General features: G+C 42.3%; 1 protein-coding gene across 4 annotated transcripts in view; it reads left to right on the forward strand.

Annotated features, from left to right (window-relative positions):
- The first annotated feature begins 966 nt into the window (after positions 1-966).
- The window catches only part of CHCHD6 (coiled-coil-helix-coiled-coil-helix domain containing 6), a 109,339-nt gene continuing 90,056 nt past the window's right edge, over positions 967-20,249 (forward strand). For all 4 annotated transcript variants that reach the window (XM_027640748.1, XM_027640749.1, XM_027640751.1 and 1 more), the window contains exons 1-4: positions 967-1,140; positions 2,742-2,871; positions 3,820-3,874; positions 4,743-4,869. In XM_027640748.1, coding sequence (XP_027496549.1) covers positions 1,051-1,140; positions 2,742-2,871; positions 3,820-3,874; positions 4,743-4,869 — 402 coding nt within the window. In that variant the 5' untranslated portion in view covers positions 967-1,050. The remainder of the gene's footprint in view (positions 1,141-2,741; positions 2,872-3,819; positions 3,875-4,742; positions 4,870-20,249) is intronic.

Genomic DNA, 20,249 nt, shown 5'->3' on the forward strand with positions numbered 1-20,249 from the left:
AGTAGATAAGTAGTGTGTTGATACCAAGGCTTTGTTGACTGGTCTGTATTTCTGGGAATGCAGAAAGCTTGTCTGAAAAAGGTGCTCCAAAGCTGTTATTTCTTGTTCCAGCTGCTTGTGTGTTACGTTATCTCCTCATTCCTTTGGTTTAGGCTGGGGATTGGCCATGCCTGGCCACAGGGACTATTGGCAATGGCTTGACCTTTGTAGGACCCACACATGAGCCTGTCACAGCAGGTAGCAGCACAGTTGGTAGGTCTTGCTGGAACAGAGTGGCTGAAAGGAGCAGAGGTGAATTCTGCCCCCAGAGCAGCCTCTGTAAAACTGATGAGAGGTTCTAGACTGTAATTTTGGTTTTTCACCAGAGAAACGTGAGGTAAGATGTGGTGAGCTCCCTCGAGGGCTTTGGAGAGAAACGGCATGTGTGGAGGTGGATGAGGGATTCCTGGTGTGGTGAGGGGGGATACTCTCCCCTGGCTGTGTTGGGGGATGCCTTGTTCCAGTGCTGCCGAGGGGGGAATTGCCTTGGACATCTACAGGGGCTCATCAGCCCGTGACCCCTCCCCGATGGATGACATCTGCGTGGTTCCTCAGTCATGGAGCTAGGAGATAACCCAGGAAGGGACGAAGCTTGTCTTCCATGTGGCTACACGTGGTCTGGTTCCCATCCTCCCATGATTTGGACCCAGTAAAGAAACCCCGCGAGTTGACCGTGTGGCAGTAGAAGTTTTACGGGGCGGTTTGATGCCGTGTTCACTCCAAGGGCGGTGCAGAGGGCGGGCACACCGGGATGGGAACTGGAATCCCCGCGATCCCGGGAGCGCTGCTTGCCGGCGCTTCCCCCTGCGCCGGGCGGGCCGCCCGTCCCCGGCACGGACTACAGCCCCCAGCGTGCACCGCGCGCGGCCGCCAGCACCGCGGCGCGCCATTGGCCGCCCCGCGGCCACCGCCAATGGGGCGCGGGGATGTTGGCAGGCGGCGCCGGGGCAGAGGCGCTCCTGGCAGCCGGTTCGAGCGGGGGTGCGACGGGGAGAGGAGACCCCAAGCGGGATGGGCGGCAGCGAGAGCAGCCACGGCGGAAGGAGGGTCACCTTCGGTCTGGACGAGCGGGACCAAGTCCGGGTGCTGCAGGGCATCAGGGTGAGGCGACCCGGGCCGGGTGATGGAGGGCAGGGAGATGGGATGGGGAGGGTCCGTCCGCGGGGTCAAGGGAGCAGGTGCAGGGCTGGGAGGGACGAGCAGGGGAAACCAGCGAGGAGGAGGCGAGGAAAACCTTGGAAGGCTGGATGAGTAGAGGGTTGGAGAGATGATGGGCCGACTGGAGAGTGGTGGGATAGAGGGCTGGGGGCCTGGGCATGGCTGTTGTTGAGCGGGGACACCCCTCCCCTTCACCTCCCCTTCCCGACTCTGCTCTTAGCCCTCTTTCCCTTCTCGCAGCTCAATGACCCCGTTTTGCCCCTGCCTTGTGCTTTGCAAGCAGTTTGATGCTAAAGATGCTGAGGGCATCCGAGAGGACACAGCTCTACCCTTGTAATGGTACCAAGAGTCTTGGCAGAGCAGCGCTGGCTGAACAGGCAGGAAGATGGGAGACTGTGGGAATAGGGAGGTGTCTCTAGGAGGGACAGCGGGAAGCTGCTTCTTGAACGTTGATCAGAAATTGACACGTATGTGTTGTGGAAACAAACCCGGGAGAGCGGTGGTGATATCACTGAGGAATGTTTTCTTTCCCCATTAAGACTTTTCTTTGGTTGGTTGGGCGTTTTTTTTTTTTTTTTTTTAATATTATCGTAATTTTCACTGCTGTTGTTTCTTGATGCTTTTATGTTTTTCCCCCTAAGATCTGCCTGAAATGAACTTGCAGAATGTGTTTTGCTGTGGCTACTTATTTTTTATCCCGTTTTGACTAATCACTTGACTAAAGTTAGCTAAGAGTGTGCTAATTTCCTTGTTAAAGTGTTTGATGGAGGTAAAGTTGTCTTTGCCTGATTTTTCTTTATATGATATAGGCAGGGATTTGTGCCTTTAAAATCAGGCATTGGGCAATGTAGAATGAAGATGTTAAAAATGCTGTTAAGGTGGATAGCAGTAGCATAGCTGAAAGTATGTCTTCTACTGTGACCAGCCTAGTGAGGGAGGCAGCCCCATTTCATTGTGTTCTAGAACCAGAACCTTTGCACTTGGGAGGAGGAAGGGGTCAATCATAACAGTGCTGTGAGAAGCCCTCTTGAATTGCCAGAAAACGTCCAAGTCAACTTTTCTTTCTTTTTCATGTGTTTGAACCCCAGTCAGTGAATGAGAATGAAGCTGAGATTGCAGAATTGTTTGCAGCCTTATGTGAGTGGGAGGGCTGTGCAGCTATTCTCTACCATATGGTTTGCACTTCTTCTACCATGCTTAGCTGGGTTAGCAAGCATGGGGGAGGAGGAAGAAAGATGGATGGACTTAGAACCTATTTAGTTCCTTTCCTTCCATTTCTGGTAAATTTGTCCCTGTGCACAGGGTTGACTTGTTTAGTGGTTCTTTCCACCTTTGATAGTATTTGTGGAAGATTGTCATTGTCTAGTCAAGTCTTTAGGGTCAGGCAGTAGATTGGAGGTTTTATCACTTGCTGATAGGGTATATTCTTTAAAAACGCAATACTTTTGTAGTAACCTGGAAACTAAAAAAGAGGAAGTGTTCACAATAAAATGTACACCAACAGCTGACCTGGTTAACATCTTACCCACCTACATATGTTTCAGCTCACTGAAGATGTAGTGACCCGAATGAAAGAATCTTCTCCAAGTAAAAGGGATGGCCAGAGATCTCCCCGTGCATCCAATGGCACAGCTCCATCTTCACTGGCTGCAGAAGGGAAACCCAAATCTGCAGGTACTGTTGGGTCAGTTGGCTGTTTGGACACACCTCTCAGTAGTGCTGCCACTGCGTGTTACAGAGTATACCTGTATTTTTCAGTACTATCTCATTATGAGAGGAGCTTTTTGATTGGCCTGTATCACGTTGTAAACTCTTCTAGGATTTCAGATGAACATGCAATAAGCAAGGCAGAAGTTTGCCTTTCATTCCTGGTAAGCTACCTTGTCTTCTTTGGATGCACTGCATGCACCAGGAGTGTATTGTGGATGGGTGGGGGAAATGCTGCTTTTTATTCTTTGGAAAGAAACTGATAGGCAAGGGTAGTCTGTCTAAGTACAGCTGGCTAAGTGGATGATGGGAACTTGGTTTCTGAATTTGTCTTTCTTTACAGGTCAGAAAACTATTTGATTTCTATTGGTTCTCAAATATGCTTTCTGGATATATATTAGCAGGGTGGATTTGTTTAAGGCATCCAGAGTAACATGCAGTTAGAGAACCTGGCCTTTGCTGTTAGGGATTTGTTTGCTGTAAGCCTACATCTTTCCTGAATGTAGATTAGCCTTATGGGTGACCTGAACTCTGTCAGATAATTTCATCTCCACTTGTGGGATCCCTTGTAATTACATGGAAAGCAGGAGGTCACAGGGAAGACTTAATGGAACTAGAGGAAGGAAATGGAAAGTAGGACTAAAACCATGCTTGTGTTTCAGTATATATCAGGGTTTGAGGAGTTAACATCCTTACCTAAAAGTTTCTGTAGCACATCTTGTTCCATGTACCTGTTTGAAGATGATGCTGTTGGTGTCTCTGTTTCATAAATTCAAACTCTTATCCATCAAACTTAATTTTTCTTGACTTTTTTTTCTATTGATGAACAATATTAAATTCTCTTAAAATAATTTATGATGTGATGAAGGATTGTTTTGTACTGTAGTAGTCACAGATTTCTGGTCTTTTTTATAGGAATCCATCCACCAATGTCAAGTGACTCTGCTGCAGAGCAGGAACTGTACAGGAGGTGAGGTGAAGTTTTGAAAAAGACAATAGTTTAGCTCCTTTTGGAGTATCTGTGTGTATACATATGTGGTTTATTCAGTCTGAGCACGATGAGCGTATGTTTGACAGCAGCTGAACACGAGCCAGTGGGTGCCCAGGTGACCAAGAAGGCCATTGGCATCCTGGCTTGTACCAGAAATAGTGTGACTAGCAGGACCAGGGCAGTGATTGTCCCCTGCACTCAGCACTGGTGAGGCCACACCTTAAATCATGGATTCAGTTTTGGGCCCTACATGACAAGACACACATTGAGGTGCTGGAGTATGTCCAGAGAAGGGCAACAGAGCTGGAAAAGGGGCTGGAGCACAAGTCTGATGAGGACGAGCTGTGGGGGCTCAGCCTGGAGAAAAGGAGGGTTGGGGAGACCTTATTGCTCTCTACAGCTACCTGAAAGGAGATTGCAGCCAGGTGAGGTTCATTCTCTTCTCCCAGGTAACAAGTGACAGGATGAGAGGAAATGTCCATTGTTGTATGTCCCTTGATCTTTTCCAATGCAGCATGTGTTTGTCTAGCTAGCTACTTCCTGTTCTCGCTGTTTTCAGGTCATAATGAAGTACTTAATAGATCTAAATGTAACTGAAGTGTAAGTTCACACGGTGCTATGTCTACTGTTGGTGCCAAAGTTTAACGTCACTGGAGTTGCAGGTCATGTTTAAAGTTTGTAAGGCTTTTGAATTCCTGCTGCTAATAGAGGGATTGTGAGCAGACTTTGTGCCAAATAGATTATGGATTTGTGTTTTGGCTCTGGGCAGGGACAGTCCATGTTAAACCATGACCTTGTTGCCAGAAGTCCTTTGATCACCTTCTCTCTGCCTTTGGTGCTCACACAGGTATGAGCAAGAACAGGCTCTGGTCCAAGAGGAGTTGCTCCGTCTGGCCAAAAGGGAAAGGGAAGCAGCCAGTGAGGCCAGGGAAAGGAACAGCATTAATGAGGAGAAGCAGAGAGCAGCCCAGCTGGTGAGTAACAAAGCCCCTGCTATGTTTCTGTGCAGGACAGGCTAAAATACCTCTGCTTGGGGGGATTCATTTAATATCACTTGTGTGATGAGCTTAGAAACTTTCATTTAGGCTGAAACACTCCTCACCCCCAGTCATCACTTAATGTTTGGCTCATAGTGTAGCTGCAGGCTCCATTTACAGTGTGTCGTGCAGTGCTGCTAAGACCAGACTTGCAGGGGAAGGCACAAGCAATGGCTGTGCTGGGGACAGCTTGACCTGTGGCAGGGAGTGTGGTGTGTGGATATGGCCTCTAGCTAGTGAGAACTCTTTTGAACTCTCAAGTGTATGAAGTTAATGTTTCGATATATACAGCATCACATTCTGCTGACCTGATGTATCCTGAGACTTTTGTCTGTTTTTTCTAGAATATGCACAAATTAATAAAAAGTAATAATGTCATCTTCTGTTCGAGTCTTTTATGGGGCTGGTAACAGAACTGTTATAAAACTATCAAGTATTGTAACATTTTGAAGAAGGTCTAAGATTGATTTTTAGAGACCAGGAAGCATAAACCCTTTTTGTGCTCACCACTTACTCTCAAACCAATTTGTTCTTGCCCAGCAGGCAGACTTACTTTTGGAGACTTCTTGCTGCAGCCTTTACTACTAGTTAGGCACCTTGATGTTGCTGAGATGACCCATTGGCTTGTTGTCATAGCAGTGCTGGAGGCAGAAGTACAGTGAAGTACATTTGGATTGTCATTGGTGCTTAATATTGACATCATACTATTTCATATTGTTTTTTTCTAAATGCTAGCATTACTATGGCAATGGTGTACTGCCTGTAAACAGTGCAGAGTCTTAGTGGAACTGCCCCTTTTTCCTACCCTGCAGTGGTATGAGGAGTTGGGGTGTGAGGTCAAACTGCCTGTTCATTTAGACTGTGATGTTGAGAACTAGACTAATTCACCTTACCTGATACATAATGAAAGGATGGTTTAGGAGAGGACAGAGTGGAGTGGTGATGGTCTTTGTTGTTCTTCCTTGCTACTGATCTGTAGTTCTATCAGTCTGTGCTTGATTTAGATGAAGAATGCTTCTATGAGCATTTTTTTTCTATATGTTGAATGCTAATAGACATGGCTTACCCAGGCATGTGGCTTGGCTGTGAAGCATTTTAAGACTGTAATATAAGGGTAGTTTGGGGACTGAATAAATAAAATTTTTATAAAAATGGTCACAGTAGTACAAGGAAAAGATCTTCCTAGCTATAGCCCATCCCTAATAGAGATCCCTAGAAGCTGCTTGTGGAGAGCATGAGAATAGAGCAAGCGTGTAGCTGTATTGCTCTAGGAATAAAACTTGTGAATAGCTGTGTCATAGGAAATTTCCTCTTGTATCCTGACCTTGTATCCAGGTTTTATCCTGACTGTGGGATCTTGCATCATTGCTGAGCTTTGGAGGAGTGATGTCTGAGGCAGGTGACTGCAGACCATTAGAAGGAGAATATTCTCTCTGTGAATGTAATTAACTGGCTTCTGTAAGAGCAAGGGGAAGAAGCTGGTGGATTTATTGTCCAGTTTGAAGATGTGGCCAGGCTCAAAGTAGAGCCCTGCCCTCCACAGTGGGGTGCAGAGTAATCCTGGAGAAATGTGAGTAACAGAGTCAAGTGATATTTATGAAGTGTAAAAATGGCACCTCTGAAGTGAGTTGGGACCTGACTGCTTACATAAAAAAGCTGTTCTATTATCTGAATTAGCTTTTAATTCTGCAGTGTTGCATACCCAGGTATTGCATACTTGATGCTCTGCAAAAATCTGATCAGGCTCCCCTTGTAATAAATAGTTACCATGGTGTGTGTTAGCCCAGAACATGGTGCAAGAATGAGAAACTGTTAAATTTCATTGCTCTTTCACTATCTCTTGATCAGTCATAAATTTAAGATCCTTAAAAAATGGAGTTGTCTGTCTGTCCTTGCAAAGATGAGGTCAAAGCTATTGTCTGTCAGCTTCTAAGGAGGAACTGTTTTGGCTAGACCTTTAAATTATTGAGATCCCTATCAGACTTGCTTTATCTCATCTATGGTTTCCTTTTGGGCATGGTTACCTTATTGTACTGACTCAGTTGTACTCATATCATATCTGTCCTTTATCTTCCAGTATTGTTACCTTCCTTTATTAGTAACAGGGTTTGAATGTTTCTTGTTCTTCTGTTTTTTAGCCCCAGCATATGGGGCAAATACTGGGTGTGAGCTGCTTGTCATCTCTTCTGTGTCAGTCTTCTCTTTCAGGTAGAAGATAGTGTTGGAACTCAAAATACCTAGTGGTAGTCCAGGTGCAGATGGCACTGGAAATTATCTGCTTACATTTATAAGGGAAAAACTTGTTGTTTTTATTGTTATTGTGACCTGCTATGGAAGCCAGAGAAAAATGAGGCAACTCCCATGAAAGAAATAAGGAATAATTTGCTTCTAGCAGCACTTAATTTAGTAAAAATTGAGAATCATGCTGTGTATAATTAAAAAGTTTTGTTTTATTATTTTTTTTAATATTTGCAGTAAGATCTTGAGCTGTGCCTTTAACATATCAATAGTTTGGTGATTAGCAGCCCTCTCTTGTACTGTTGTCTCCAGCAGTACTGGAACATTTTCTTTTAACGTTACCACTTGTAGACCATAAATCCAAGTATGATAGCTGTATTTTGAAATTATTTCATTTTGGTTGTGCTGAACGTTGCTTGTCATTTAATCTGTTCTTTATGATTTTCACTCACTGACTTTTATTATTAGCAATATTGCTATGAAGCACATTGCTAAAGAGAGCGTCGATTAGAATTAACCTTTGATGGGGAACTTGCTGACAGCTTCTGGGGCCAGTTAGTTACTCTGTTGTTTATGGGGCAGGGTACAGATTAAAACTCATTGTTATTTTACTGTGGTTTGTGTGGTTTTGGTCATTTTTTCTCCTTGAAGTGGTGCACTGGTTTCAAGAGGGATTTAGGGTTAAGTATCTGGGTCCTGTTCTACATTTTTGTCTTGGTCTTTCTGTTTCTTTTAATGACTTTGAACAAGGCACTTACCTTCTAGATGCCTTAGGTTTTGAGTAAAACTCCTTAAAGCTTTAGTTTAAGAGGCAAACCAGCTCTTTAAGTAATAGTGCAGCATTTACTTTCCTCTTTGACTATGGCTTTTTGATTAACCCTGGGGGCTGGCTCAAATGGAAATAATCTTCTAAGCTGCTGCAGAAGAACTCTTCCCCAATTTGTATTAGAGATAAAATGTTTTGTTTGTTTGTACAGCACTGCAGGATCATGGTGCTGACTGGACTCTCTGAATAATTTAATTTTACTACACAACAAGGATTATATGTATGGTACTTCAGAGCAAGGCCCAGGGTGTTCAACTAATGCTGGTGGCGTGTCTTAAGTCTCATGTGAAATACCCAAGAATTAATACAGCTATCTTGAAATCCTTTTCTATTTCTAGCATGAGGAACTTGCAAAGTTGTCAGAGTCAAGTTATTTAACTGCTTCACTATGTTGTGAATAATTTCACCGTTCCCCTATACCAGAAGTCTTCCCTTTTTCCATTCCAATTAATCAAAATGTCTTCTCTTAACTTCACAGTTCTTTTGCGTTTCTATTTTTTTTTTTTTATTCCTTCTTACTGACAAAGGGAACTTTGCAAGCAAAGCTGCTCTTTTTCCTCCTCTCTGCTTTTGTAATCTCTGAAGGCTGTGCAACATATGCATCAGGAGCCTCTTGGAGCCAGTGACTCCCTGCCTGATGGTTTTCACTGAAACCTTTGAGACAAATCAATGTGGAATGGGAATGGATAAAAGCAGAAGCTGGGGGGGAAATAAACGCGATTAAGCGAAGACATCTCATTACTACTTTAGAAAGGGAGGATTATAAGTTATAAAATAGGAGGATCTCATTTAGGGGCCATGTGCACTTGTGTTATCAGGACAGAGGGAGAGCAAATAGAATAAATGAAATTAATACTTTGAAAAGAAGCATTACCCGGATTTGAGAATTGAACTAATATGATTTGTGCAAAGCCCTGAAGTTCTTATCTCCCCATTTAATACCCCTAGGATAATGGCTTTGTCAGAGTTATTGACCAAAAGTCGTCATCTTCCTTCTCACTTTGAAAGAATGAATTCAGAAATGGGGTGACAGTAGGACGAACTTTGCACCATGAGACCAGACTGACGGGCACTGGTTGCTATGTGACTGGGCACAGAATTCCTAAATTACTGGGAAAGTTTCTCCAGCTGTCCATGATGGAGGGCTTACTATTCCCAATGTTTCTGATCATGCCCTGCTCACTGCCTTGCTGGATGGCAACCTTTGCTTTCTTGTGGTTCCAGCATTGCACTGTTGTGACTGTGCTGGCTCAGAATGTAGGCATGGAGGAAATACAAGGATTTGGGTTTGTTTCTGGTTGCTCCAGTAGCTGATTGTAATTGGTCATTTTGTTAATTTTGGTATTAGTTGGGGAGTGATCAGGTGGAGTTGTGTTTTGTTTTTCATTCTGTAGGGGTGGAGGAATGATCCAGTTGGCCAATTTGTGGAAAATTTCCTTTATATTTCCTTCAAGACAATCTTGAGGTTTTTTTTCTGTGAATTTGCTACTATTGATCAGTGTCAGCTGCAGATGCAGCTGAGCTGGTTCTGATGATGGTTTTAGAAACGGTGCTGAATGTGACTTAGTTTGTTAAGGCTTTCATTTACTTTGTGATAAGCTGGGGATCAGCTTCATCCTGGCTAATTAGCCATAGGTAAGCATCTCTAGATTACACACAACAAAACCCCAGGTAATCTCCTATCATTGTGACAAGCTGGAGTGGTCGGATGAGGTCCAGCAGTAGCAGTGTTTGTTGGAACTGTGATAGTGTGGGGCCGTCAGTGAAGTGACACTGCTGCTTTTGAGGTCAGGCCACTGTTGTCAAAACTTGCCATTTTTATCTCCCTGTTTGAGTCGATGTAATGAAAGGTATTGTCTCTGTGAGCTTTGCATTATGGTTTGGAAACTGCTCACATCAGGAGCAGTTTATTTGGTCCTGTGGGCTCTGCAGCTGAAATGCAGCACACGTTGAGCTCAACCCTTCTCTTTGTGAAGTTACAAAATCACAGAATTTGTAAAGCTATGTATAGGAAATAGGTTGGTTCTGGGAGGAGATGTTGCTAACACAAATATTGGGGTTTAGTGTTTACTGGCTCTTTAATTTCTGTAAATATTTCTTGATTGAAATTTTTTATTGGTGAGACAGAAAACATTGGTTTAAATTGAAAAGTATGGAGGCCTGTTTTTAAATAATAGTGCAAAATGAGGTAAAAGCCCATTAAGTTATCTTTCTCCCAAGTTCAATTTTCATTGATTTTACAGTGATTAGCAACAAGTATCTACATCTGTTTGCCAAAGAAAATGTACCTTTTTTTTTCAGATTAATTTTTGTTTTCTTAGAAAATGAGTGGTGCATTTAGTTATTAGAACCTTCATTCCTATCTGCAGTGTGGGTACCACCAGTTTTGGGGGCAGGACCTCTGGATGAACGTGGTTCCCTGCAGTTTGGCTCTTTGCAGAGCATTCGTGTACTGTGTGTCCAACACCCAGACCTGCCCTTAGTGCTTGCAGAACCAGGTGAGGTCCTGACTAGGCTAGCAGGAGGTGCAGGATCTTTGCCTGGAAGTTGTCTTTGATTGCTCTCTCTGATTGAATGAGGCTGCCTTTTAAATATGTTGATACAAATGGAAACATGTATTTTTAGGTTTGATCCATAATGAAATGTTGCAAGCTATTGACAAGGGGATTTAAATAACTTCAGTCTTTGTTCTTTGTATCCCTCTCATTCTTGCCTTGAGAGCTTGAGATATTTTTCTAGACTTTCTCCTGTAACAATTGTGTTGTGTGGAGACATGTTAGTGATCTGTTATTATCTAGTCTTGGGCCAGAACATCCCCCTTTTCCCCACAATTGGGTTCATCTTTGTCTCCTGCCCTCTACTATAAAAGGGGGTATATTTCTGCAGTGAAAGAATTACGTTGTTTTTTTTTTCAGTTAAAACATTAAACATTTAAGGGATCCCTATGGAAAATAATCTTCGAGTATTAAATAGTGGACTTTGGAAAGGTTTGCATTAAATTTAAGCTTGGCGTGGTGAGGATCTACATGTCTTCTACCTCCAGCAAGCTAATAACTTCTGATCTCTGGAGCATCAGTGAGGTCTAAATTTAACTAAAGCAATTTTGGAGAACATGCTCTACAATCAAGGCAGAAAGTGAAAACACAGCCAACCCAAAAGAAAACCTCCTCTTCTCTTGAGGGAAGGCGAAGGTGTTATCTGACTGCGGGTAAGATGCTGTGTATGTACTGCATATTTTCCTACTACTGCTGCTATGATTTGTCAGACATTTATAGCATTTTTTAACAACTTCCAATTTCTACAGCTAGTCTTTTATCTCCTGACTGAAGGTTAATTTGTGTTTGGAGAGTTTTTGCAGATTTCAGCAGCTGATGGTCGTCTGAGCTTCTCATTTTTGTAGTCTCTTGGGCTAAGGGACCTTATCACAAGGTTGGCCTCTTTTTAAATCCTACAGCTGCAACAAATTGAAGTTGTCTGTGGTGCTACACACTTCCCCCGTCTTGTCTTTGACTCTCCTGTGCCTGTATTTCACACTTTTTTTTTATTGTCTACTGAGTTCATATACCCCACAGAAACTTGTTCAAGATTCCTTTGTTCTGACTTAGGATTACCATAAAGCTATTTCATTGTTTAAGAAGTAAAAGATAAGGTTACCTTTCCTTTTTTTCTGTCTATAACTACAAAATATTCAATTAATAAAGAAACAGGAAATAATATGGTGATATTTTTCTGTGAATGGTTCAGCAAAGCTAGTACTGCATCTTTTTGTTTTACTGCTGAACTATTGTGGAGTAGTAGAATTCTGCTCTAATTTGTAGCTAATTTGGTAATGCACCAGGATGTTTCAGTAGGCTTTCCTTTCCTATGAACCAGTACTAGTCAAATGGGATATGGTTTGTGGTATGAGATTGTCATAGGTATAAAGATTTGAGAGTTTTGGAAGAACGTAGTTCCTACCAACTTGGTTAAATTGTATTTTTGGATTATGAATTTGCTTGTCTGTGTTTTGAGTATTTGGAATAATACACATATTTAATTTAGTATTTTGTGCTAGCTTTACAGTAGTCATTGTATTCTATCTAAAAAATGACATTGTTTGAATCTTAAGACAGTGATCCTTGATCACTGAAAATTCCCTTGATGTTTCTGACTGGAAAGAGTTGCGCTTTTTTTTTTTTTTTTGAAAGAGAGCAAGATTGTGAATTTAAAAGGCCAATATAATAGCCAGGAAATAAGTTTGCCCTCAGTGAAACACTTCGATTGCTCTTGCACTGTCAGCTGATGGGGATGTGAGGTAGGTGACCTGCCACTGGTTATCACTTCTGTCATATTCCCTAAATACCATGAAAACTGGCTTTGGTGCTTCTGCCACATTTTCTTGGAACTTGAACATGTGTCTTGATGTGATCCTTGCTTATGGCCAAAGGGTGGTAAAGAAGCTGCATGAGATGGACAGAGGCGTCTGCACTGCGTGGCATGCATGGGCTTCTGAAGGCCCAAGAAGCAGGCCCAACAGAGGGGGTGTGTCCTAATCAAAATCATGTTTCCTCAAATACAACGTCTTCCAAAGTCCCAAGCTTTGTTGGATTGTAGTAGTAGATGAAACGGAGTAATCAGAATAAGCACTGATGTTATTTCTTTATTTCTCACCTTAAAGAGCAGTTAAAGCGAACTGATGCGAAGATTAAATTTCTCCGAGGCTTTTTCCAGTTTGTTTATACCTTCTGTAACAGTTGGGCATCCTCAAACCTGCCTCTGTTTGCTGATGATGTTTATTCTAATTCTTGCTTGCTTCCCTCTTTCTCTCTCCATCTTTTCACTTTCCCAAAGCTGCAGGAGGGTTTGCTCCTGCCTCCTCGTTGGTGGTGTTATCAGGCACGTGTGCAGCGGGTGAGATTGCAAACGCTGCTGTTCTCCGGGATTCTAAGCATCAGACAATGTTTTACACGGCGTCCCATTCTCTAGCTGGCTGGTTGGACATGATGTTGGTACCTTATCTTCACGCTGACACACACTGGACATTAATAGAAATACATTGCTGAGGCACATGTGTGGAATTTCAAGCAGCCTTTCTAGCTGTGCTTTAGATAGTCTATTGTGTGCTTAACCTCTTGGAAGAGGTTTTGATGAGAAGTGCATAATGTTAACTCTTGGGGAGCTGGATGGACTCTTAGTTTCTTATTATAGTCAGCATAATATCCTCCTAATTGCATGCTGCTTATATGTTTTGGAGTTTCAGCAGTTTTAAATCTCTCTTGCTATGACCAGTATTCCTCCTTCCCAATGCAAATTTTTAGCAAAGAAATAGCTGCACATTGCACATGGGGAGAATGTAGGAAATGTGTTGCTGCAGAGGGAACTGAGCTGCCAGCACCCTTGTTTAGCTTTGTCTACAGTCTGTCCCTGTATTATTTCTGGCTCTGTGATTGCCTTACATTGACTAAAAAAATGACCTGGATGCAGCTGCTTCTATTTGCCAGGAATTCCTTCTGCTTTTATAGCACACCAGAATTTTTATTGTTTCCTTTGTGCTGTATCTGTATACTTTCTCTGCTTGTTTGTTATGACCATCTCCAATTATCTATATTATTTATGAGTGCTGAGTAAAACATGATGGAAAGTAGCTTCTTAAAAGGGACTGTACTAAGGGAAAGGAAATGAGCTGATGACTTTGATTTTTAGTTATGAAAATAGAACACCTGCAAGCTTATGAAGGAGGGAAGGAATTAGAGTTAGCTGGCTTTCTTTTTCCTGTCTGTGTGTTACATTGGGGGTTTAGAGCCTTATTAGCCTGGAAGACTTTTTGATAATGGGCAAACTTGAAGGATGATGCAGTAGGAGTCAAGACTAAAAATTGATCAAACAGACAGATAGAGCAGGGCTATGTATAATTGCAGTCCAAAAGAAAAAAGCTCCATAGTTTAATACTTTCTTGAATAGAACATTAGACTAAGGATACATTTGTTAAATAACCAGTGCTCTTCCAATTAGGACTGAGAGCTTGCCGTGTACATTCTCTCCATCCTCAGCCTAACACTTTTGCTATGGAAAAAGTGGTTCCCTGTCTAGCAGATGATTTCAAGACCCTTTCTTTTCCCAAATACATGGGTTCATGTCTCTTCTTTTCCCTTCTCTCCATCCTCTGAGCAGAATGGATTTATTCCTTGGTTCATCTTGCTGTAGCTGTAATTGGCACTGTCAGGCTGAAACTCTTGGCTACCCCCCAGCTTCCAAACTTCCAATACACAAAAGGCTCCTTACAAAAGATGTTCTCTTTCCAGCTGAGGACCTGAGCAGTCCTTTTTATATTTTCATATGATATGCTCTCCTAGTTTAGCAGCTAAATATGGAAAAAGGGGTTTTGGGAATAAAGGTATGTTAAAAAAAACCCAAACCAAAACAACCAAACCCTCAAAATCAATAAACCATACAAAATAGAACAACACCCTGAAAAAAAAGCCAAACAAACAAAAAACCCTCCCCCAAAGCAACAACAATAACAATAGCTTATGTCAACTCAAAATAAACTTCTATGTCTCTTAAACCCTTTTTCCTAATTTTTCAGGGTAAAAGAATTTTGTTCCAAGTACAAAACTTGAAAAAGTATGAGAGCTTTAAACTGCAGAGCCAACTACAATTTTAAAGATAATGAATGTCAGTCCAGCCTATGGTTTTCTGTCATTTAAAAAGTTGTCCCCCCAGCTGCTGTGCTGTTTCCTGTTCAAGACTCAGCATTTTGCAGTGTAATTTTTCTGAGCTTTGTGCTACTGAAGGTTATCATAGAGTTCTGTTAAAAGCCTGCTCGCCTGTGATTTCCTGTTAAACAGCAATCTGCAAAAAGAGATGGTTCTCTGGTCAAATAAGAATTTGACACTGTTCTTTTGCTGAGAACAGAAGTGGGATACATCGGTGCCCTTTCCCATCTGTTCAGAAGCCACTCCTTGGGTCACTCTGCCCTTGTTCCAGTAGTGCTGAACATCTAAATGCAATCTTGAAGCTGTTGCCAACCACTTGCATTTTCTTTTCTTTAGAATAGTTTAGAAGTAGTTCATCAAATTTCATGTATCTGGGGTAAAAATAAGAGTTTTCATTATATTTAATCTGGATGGAGTATCAGTTTGTGCCCAAATTAAGTGGGGACCATTAGCTGTGCTCCTACTCCAATAATGTCATCCTGCCCTAGCAGGCTTATTTTCTGAGGTTAATGGGGAATGTGGTGAGGCACCTGGAGGGAAAGGAGCTCTAATGGTCTTAGCTGCCATTCTCCTCTGTGTAGATGGGACTAATGTGGTTGATAAATACTTTGCTGCCTCAGGCCTTGCAAATGCAAGGCTGTTCCCTTAGGAAAGGAAGTAGCTCAAGGAGTACCATGGGTGTTCTTCAGATGAGATTGAAACAGTTAGACAGAAGAAATTTGCTCCAGCATATGAGGAATTTTAATCCCCCTTAATTTCAGTGTTTTGCTGTGAAGTATCTTGGTGAGCAGGTAATGGTAGATGACAGATTTTTCTGACAATGTTTGTGTGCAAGCGCAGGCAAAATTTTGCCTTGTTTGCACACCTGTTTAGAAGTTACATCTGCTTTCTGCACAAGAAATATGTCTTGCTGGGCATTCTGAAACTGCAGTAAAAAACCCACATCTTTGTAAGAAGAAGTAATAAACTATCATATAATTGAACTAATTTCCTATAGCTGCTCATTGCCCAGCAGATGCTGCTGTTGAGCTTGGTTAGGCTTCACTGTGCAGTTCAGCGAGTCATCTGCCTATTTTAAGAACTATGATGCAGACTGATTTGGAGCTAAGTTTCCTCCTTGATAATTCATGTCATCCCCTGGTAAGTCAATATACTGTCCAGAGGCTTAAGGTACATCTTGTGCGGGCGTGTGTGTAAATAAATAAATGATATTAGAATGTCTTTTTTGACCTGTGCAATATGTTTTTCACTTCATTACTGACTCCGAATTCTTATGAAACTTTCCTCTTTCATTAGCAAAGCAGTTTTCATAGCCTATTTTTTTTTTAAATAATTTTTGAGGGAAGGAGTTTACTGGCATTTCAAGTGAGCCTTTAAAAGGCGATGGTGCAAATGGAGTCTGATAAACAATCCATAAACAGCATATCCTCATTAATATCCCTTTGAATTTAGGATCTGGGAAAAATCTATCACCTGCCTCATGCAGAATCTGGGAGATGAATTATGTATCTTATTTGGGGTCAAAACCACTGCTCGTTGCAGCAGCTGCTTTGTGTATTGATCTTGCAGATTCTGTGTTCTGCTCCACGGTTCTTTGGGACATGATTCTCATTGTCATACTCTTATTTTGGAGCTAAAGGTTTTTTCTGTGCATCTCAGTTGCATGCCAGTGATGATGCCTTCTCTGAGATCATGCTTTTTTCCTGCGGTGTCAAGAGCTCTTGAAAAGCAGCCGTGAGTGTTTCCTGAAGGTGGCACTGACGGGACACCCATGAAGGCTCCTTTTCAGGGGTGGACCGGGAAGTGCTGAGCCCTCAAATTGCTTGCATACCAATGAAATGTCTCGAAGTTTTTGTTTATTTGTTTTCATTCTGACTCCAGGTTCTCCAGGAGTTTCCATAATATTTTTCAGGATTAGTTTATCCTAAGTTTTTGAAGTTCTTTGATTTTTTTTTTTAAAGAAATTGTAGAATCACAGAATGGTTTGGGTTGGAAGGGACCTTAAATATCATCTAGTTCCAACCCCTTTGCCATGGGCAGGAATGCCATTCAGGAGATCAGGTTGCTCAGGGCTCCAGCCAACCTGGATTTGAACACTTTCAGGGATGGGGCAGCCACAGCTTCTCTAGGCAACCTGAGCCAGTGTGTCACCACCCTCTGAGTACTGAATTTCCTCCTAATATCTAATCTAAACTTGCCATCTTTCAATTTAAAACCATTGCCCTTGTCCTGTCATCGTTTGGAGTTGTGAGGCCACTATGTGTTGACATAGTTTACAAACTGCAGGTGTATGTTGGATCATTTTCATTTCTGACCATGCTTCTGGGGGCATTTTCATGCTTAATGCAGGGGTCTGGCAAGTTGTGATGTTGCTGCATGTTCAGGCTGCAGAGGGGAGGACAAGGTTGTTGTGAAGACAGTGCAGGTTTCTCCACAAATGATGTATTGTGTTCTCAGCCACTTCAGATTTCTCTTTGGTCTTCAGCTCTGTAGTTGGTTTCTAGTAGTACTTCTGGGAGGGTTAGATAACTGCAGCTGAGAGCAAGTTTGGTTTTGGAAATGGTGGGAGAGGATGGCAGATGCTGTCCTAGTGACATCTCGTGCTTGCTATCAAAACAGAAGCCACTGCCTTCATTCCTCAGATCCTCTTTAGGATTCACTGATTTGACTTACACCTCAGCCTTCCAATTAGACTGCCTATGAAACCTGCTCTGTAAAAGTTGTCTATAATATCTGTGTTACTTTGACTGTCTGCAGTCAGACTACGTAGACTAAGAAGGCCTGTACTGGAAAAAAAAAAAGTTTCTCTCAGCGGAAGTTTGAAATTTATCTGCAGTGCTTTTGTAAAGGCAGTATTTCAGGTCAGTCTTCACTGATATTTTAAGTTTCTGGCTGATTTGAGTAATTTGGAGTTTAAAACATAAAGATGATCTAGCTGGCCTTGGATGAAATGAATCATTACTTTGAGGGCAGAATCTTCTCTTGAGAGTGAAGTTGGTGGTTGACTGGAATTCCTGCAGATTTTTAGGCAGGAGATTTGTATCTTTTCATCTGTTTTCAAGAAGGAGAAACAAGAGTTATAAAAACCACTTAAAGGTTCAGTTAAGATTTATTCTGGCTGCATAACTGCCTCCCATAATAACTTTAATATGCATCATCCTGAAACTCCTAATTGGCCCTGGTGTTGGCAGGGCTTTCAGACCCAGCAGAATCTCCACTGTTCAGCATCTTTTAGGAAGGAATGTAGCCAGAGAAGCACAAAAGATGAAATGGCTGCCTTATAAATTCTGACTGACCTTGAGAGTCCTTGTTTTAACAAGCAGGATGATGCTGTTGAAGCCATGTAGACGAGAGCAGTGGTGGGAGTGTGTGTAGGTGAGCAATTGGTGAGGCAAGAGGAGACGATGGGGAAAGACCTTGTTGGCTTGGTGGGAGGAGGTGGTTTCATTGTGCACCATGTACCTACTTATCCTGTTGTTTCTCTTGGTGGTTGGAGTGTTGTCTGTGCTGACACAGGTTAATTTTTTTTCTGATGGCTGCTTGTGGGGAAGGGCTATGGAAGACCTGTGGGTTGAACTAATCCATTTCATCAGAGCTGGTATCTTTAGGTAGGAAATTATCTCAGCCAGTTGTTCCTCTCTGCGTAGTGACTGCCTGGTCCCTGTGTGGGTGCTGATCACAGATGGATCAGAGCCTGACTGACCAGGGGGGCTGGAGTTTTGGTTAGCTTCTCCTTTGCTTCCCTTTTCCTGGGTGGAGGTGAAAGCCTGCCAGGCTGCTGTGGGGTTATGTGGCTTTCATGAATGATGAGGACTGTCGTTCTCGCTCCCCTGGGCTGTCAGTTGGACACCTTTTGCAGACCCTAAATTTGCTTTAAAACAAAGCATTTGGCTTAGTTTATTTCATTCCATTAAGTAATTTCACTGCTAATGCATAATTATCTACAGCAGTGACACTTGTCTATGCTTTAATTATCGCAAAGCTGCACAACTCCCCCTCCCCCCTGCCTGGAAGTTGTCACTTGTGCAGTGTGGTTTTGCAGAGATAAGTGTGTAATACACGGCAGTGCTTTGGGTCTCACAATACTCAGACAGTTGCTGATTGCTGAATGTAGGCAATAGAAGAGGCAAGGATTTTGGTCTCTGTCTTCTATTAGTGGCTTTTATCCGTATGGAGAGAGAGATGTTGGGAAGGAAAAAGCTTATCAAAACTTCATAGTATGGGCTTGAAGATAAAGATGTGAGCAAGTGCTGATTGGAGGCATTAAGCATAGAGATGCTAGGAAAATCTGGAAGCACAAGTATTTCTTTTTCTTTTGAAGAAATGGAAGAAATGAAGCATCAGTGATCCTGGGCAGGAGCCCAGGAGCCCTGTTTGTGTATGAGGAAGATTCTTTGTATTTATCTTTTCTTTTCCTCCCCCTCCCTGCTTTGTTACTGACTTTTTGGTAAACACTCTCTCGGGTTGCAGAAGAGCCCAGTAAAAATTATTGATCCAGCCAGTCATTATGAGGAAATACCCTGAATCTCTGTTATATTTACTCCTGCACTGGGAGAAGATGCATACTTGACCGAAATACCTGCTATTTTTTAACACCACACACTCGTTTGTTAAGGAGTGATTTTGTTAAAGGAGAGGACAAGGTCAACCCTGTCAGAACAGAGGGCACCTGGGCAACATGATACCTGTGTCATTGAAAGGTAAAGGTCTGTTTGTGAATAGAATGCTTTATAAAATATTTCCAAAACCTTCCAAAATGAAGGCAGAAAAAGCTTGAGGGGGGCTTTGCGCTTCTCTAATTTCACAAAACTGAGAGAAGTAGGTTACAGACACCTCATTTAACTTGCAATGATGTGCTGAAGTTTGTGGATGAAGAACACCTGGAGCATGTGTCAAAAAGAGAGCAAATCTTGAGAGGGACCTCACAGAAATGAGGATGGTGTGAGGAAGCAAAATTTGTGTATTATCTTATAACTGATGGAAATGAGGCCATTTATTTGTGTTGTCTACTGGAAGAGAGCTTCTGTCAACTACCTTTGTTTGGAACTCTGACCAAGACATGCAATATGTAATTGTGCTCCAGCTTCTATCCTGACTGAATTCTTAGGATTGAAATTGTACTTTTTTCACATAGAAAAGCATTGAATTCTTTTCCTGTATTGTTATGGTGAAAGCAATTTTTGCTTGCTGACTAGCAGGACTGAGGAAGGGAGGACTATAAAGCTTGTGTTACAACATGTATCCTCAGTCCCTACTGCGCTTGGCTGGCAGCAGTGGCACCTGTTTGAGCAAGATTCCTTTGGCCTAGAAGTACCTTGTATATTTTCTTTGGCCCAAGGACATAGTCTTAAGTGTGTCACTTGAAGACCTCACGGCTTGCTAAGCTCTAAGTCTTCCCATCAATCTCATACTTGTTTTCTATGGTATTTATCACCATAGCGGTTTATGTACTTCCCACATAAGTAGACTGGCATAAGATGGTGGTAAGTTTGGCTTTCTTTCTGTCAGAAAGAACTGTACCTCTTACAAGGGGTTATATGTTCACCCTACAGTAATTT

Source organism: Corapipo altera, unplaced genomic scaffold (genome assembly GCF_003945725.1).
Source record: "Corapipo altera isolate COAL_440 unplaced genomic scaffold, ASM394572v1 55, whole genome shotgun sequence".
Taxonomy (NCBI): Eukaryota; Metazoa; Chordata; class Aves; order Passeriformes; family Pipridae; genus Corapipo; species Corapipo altera.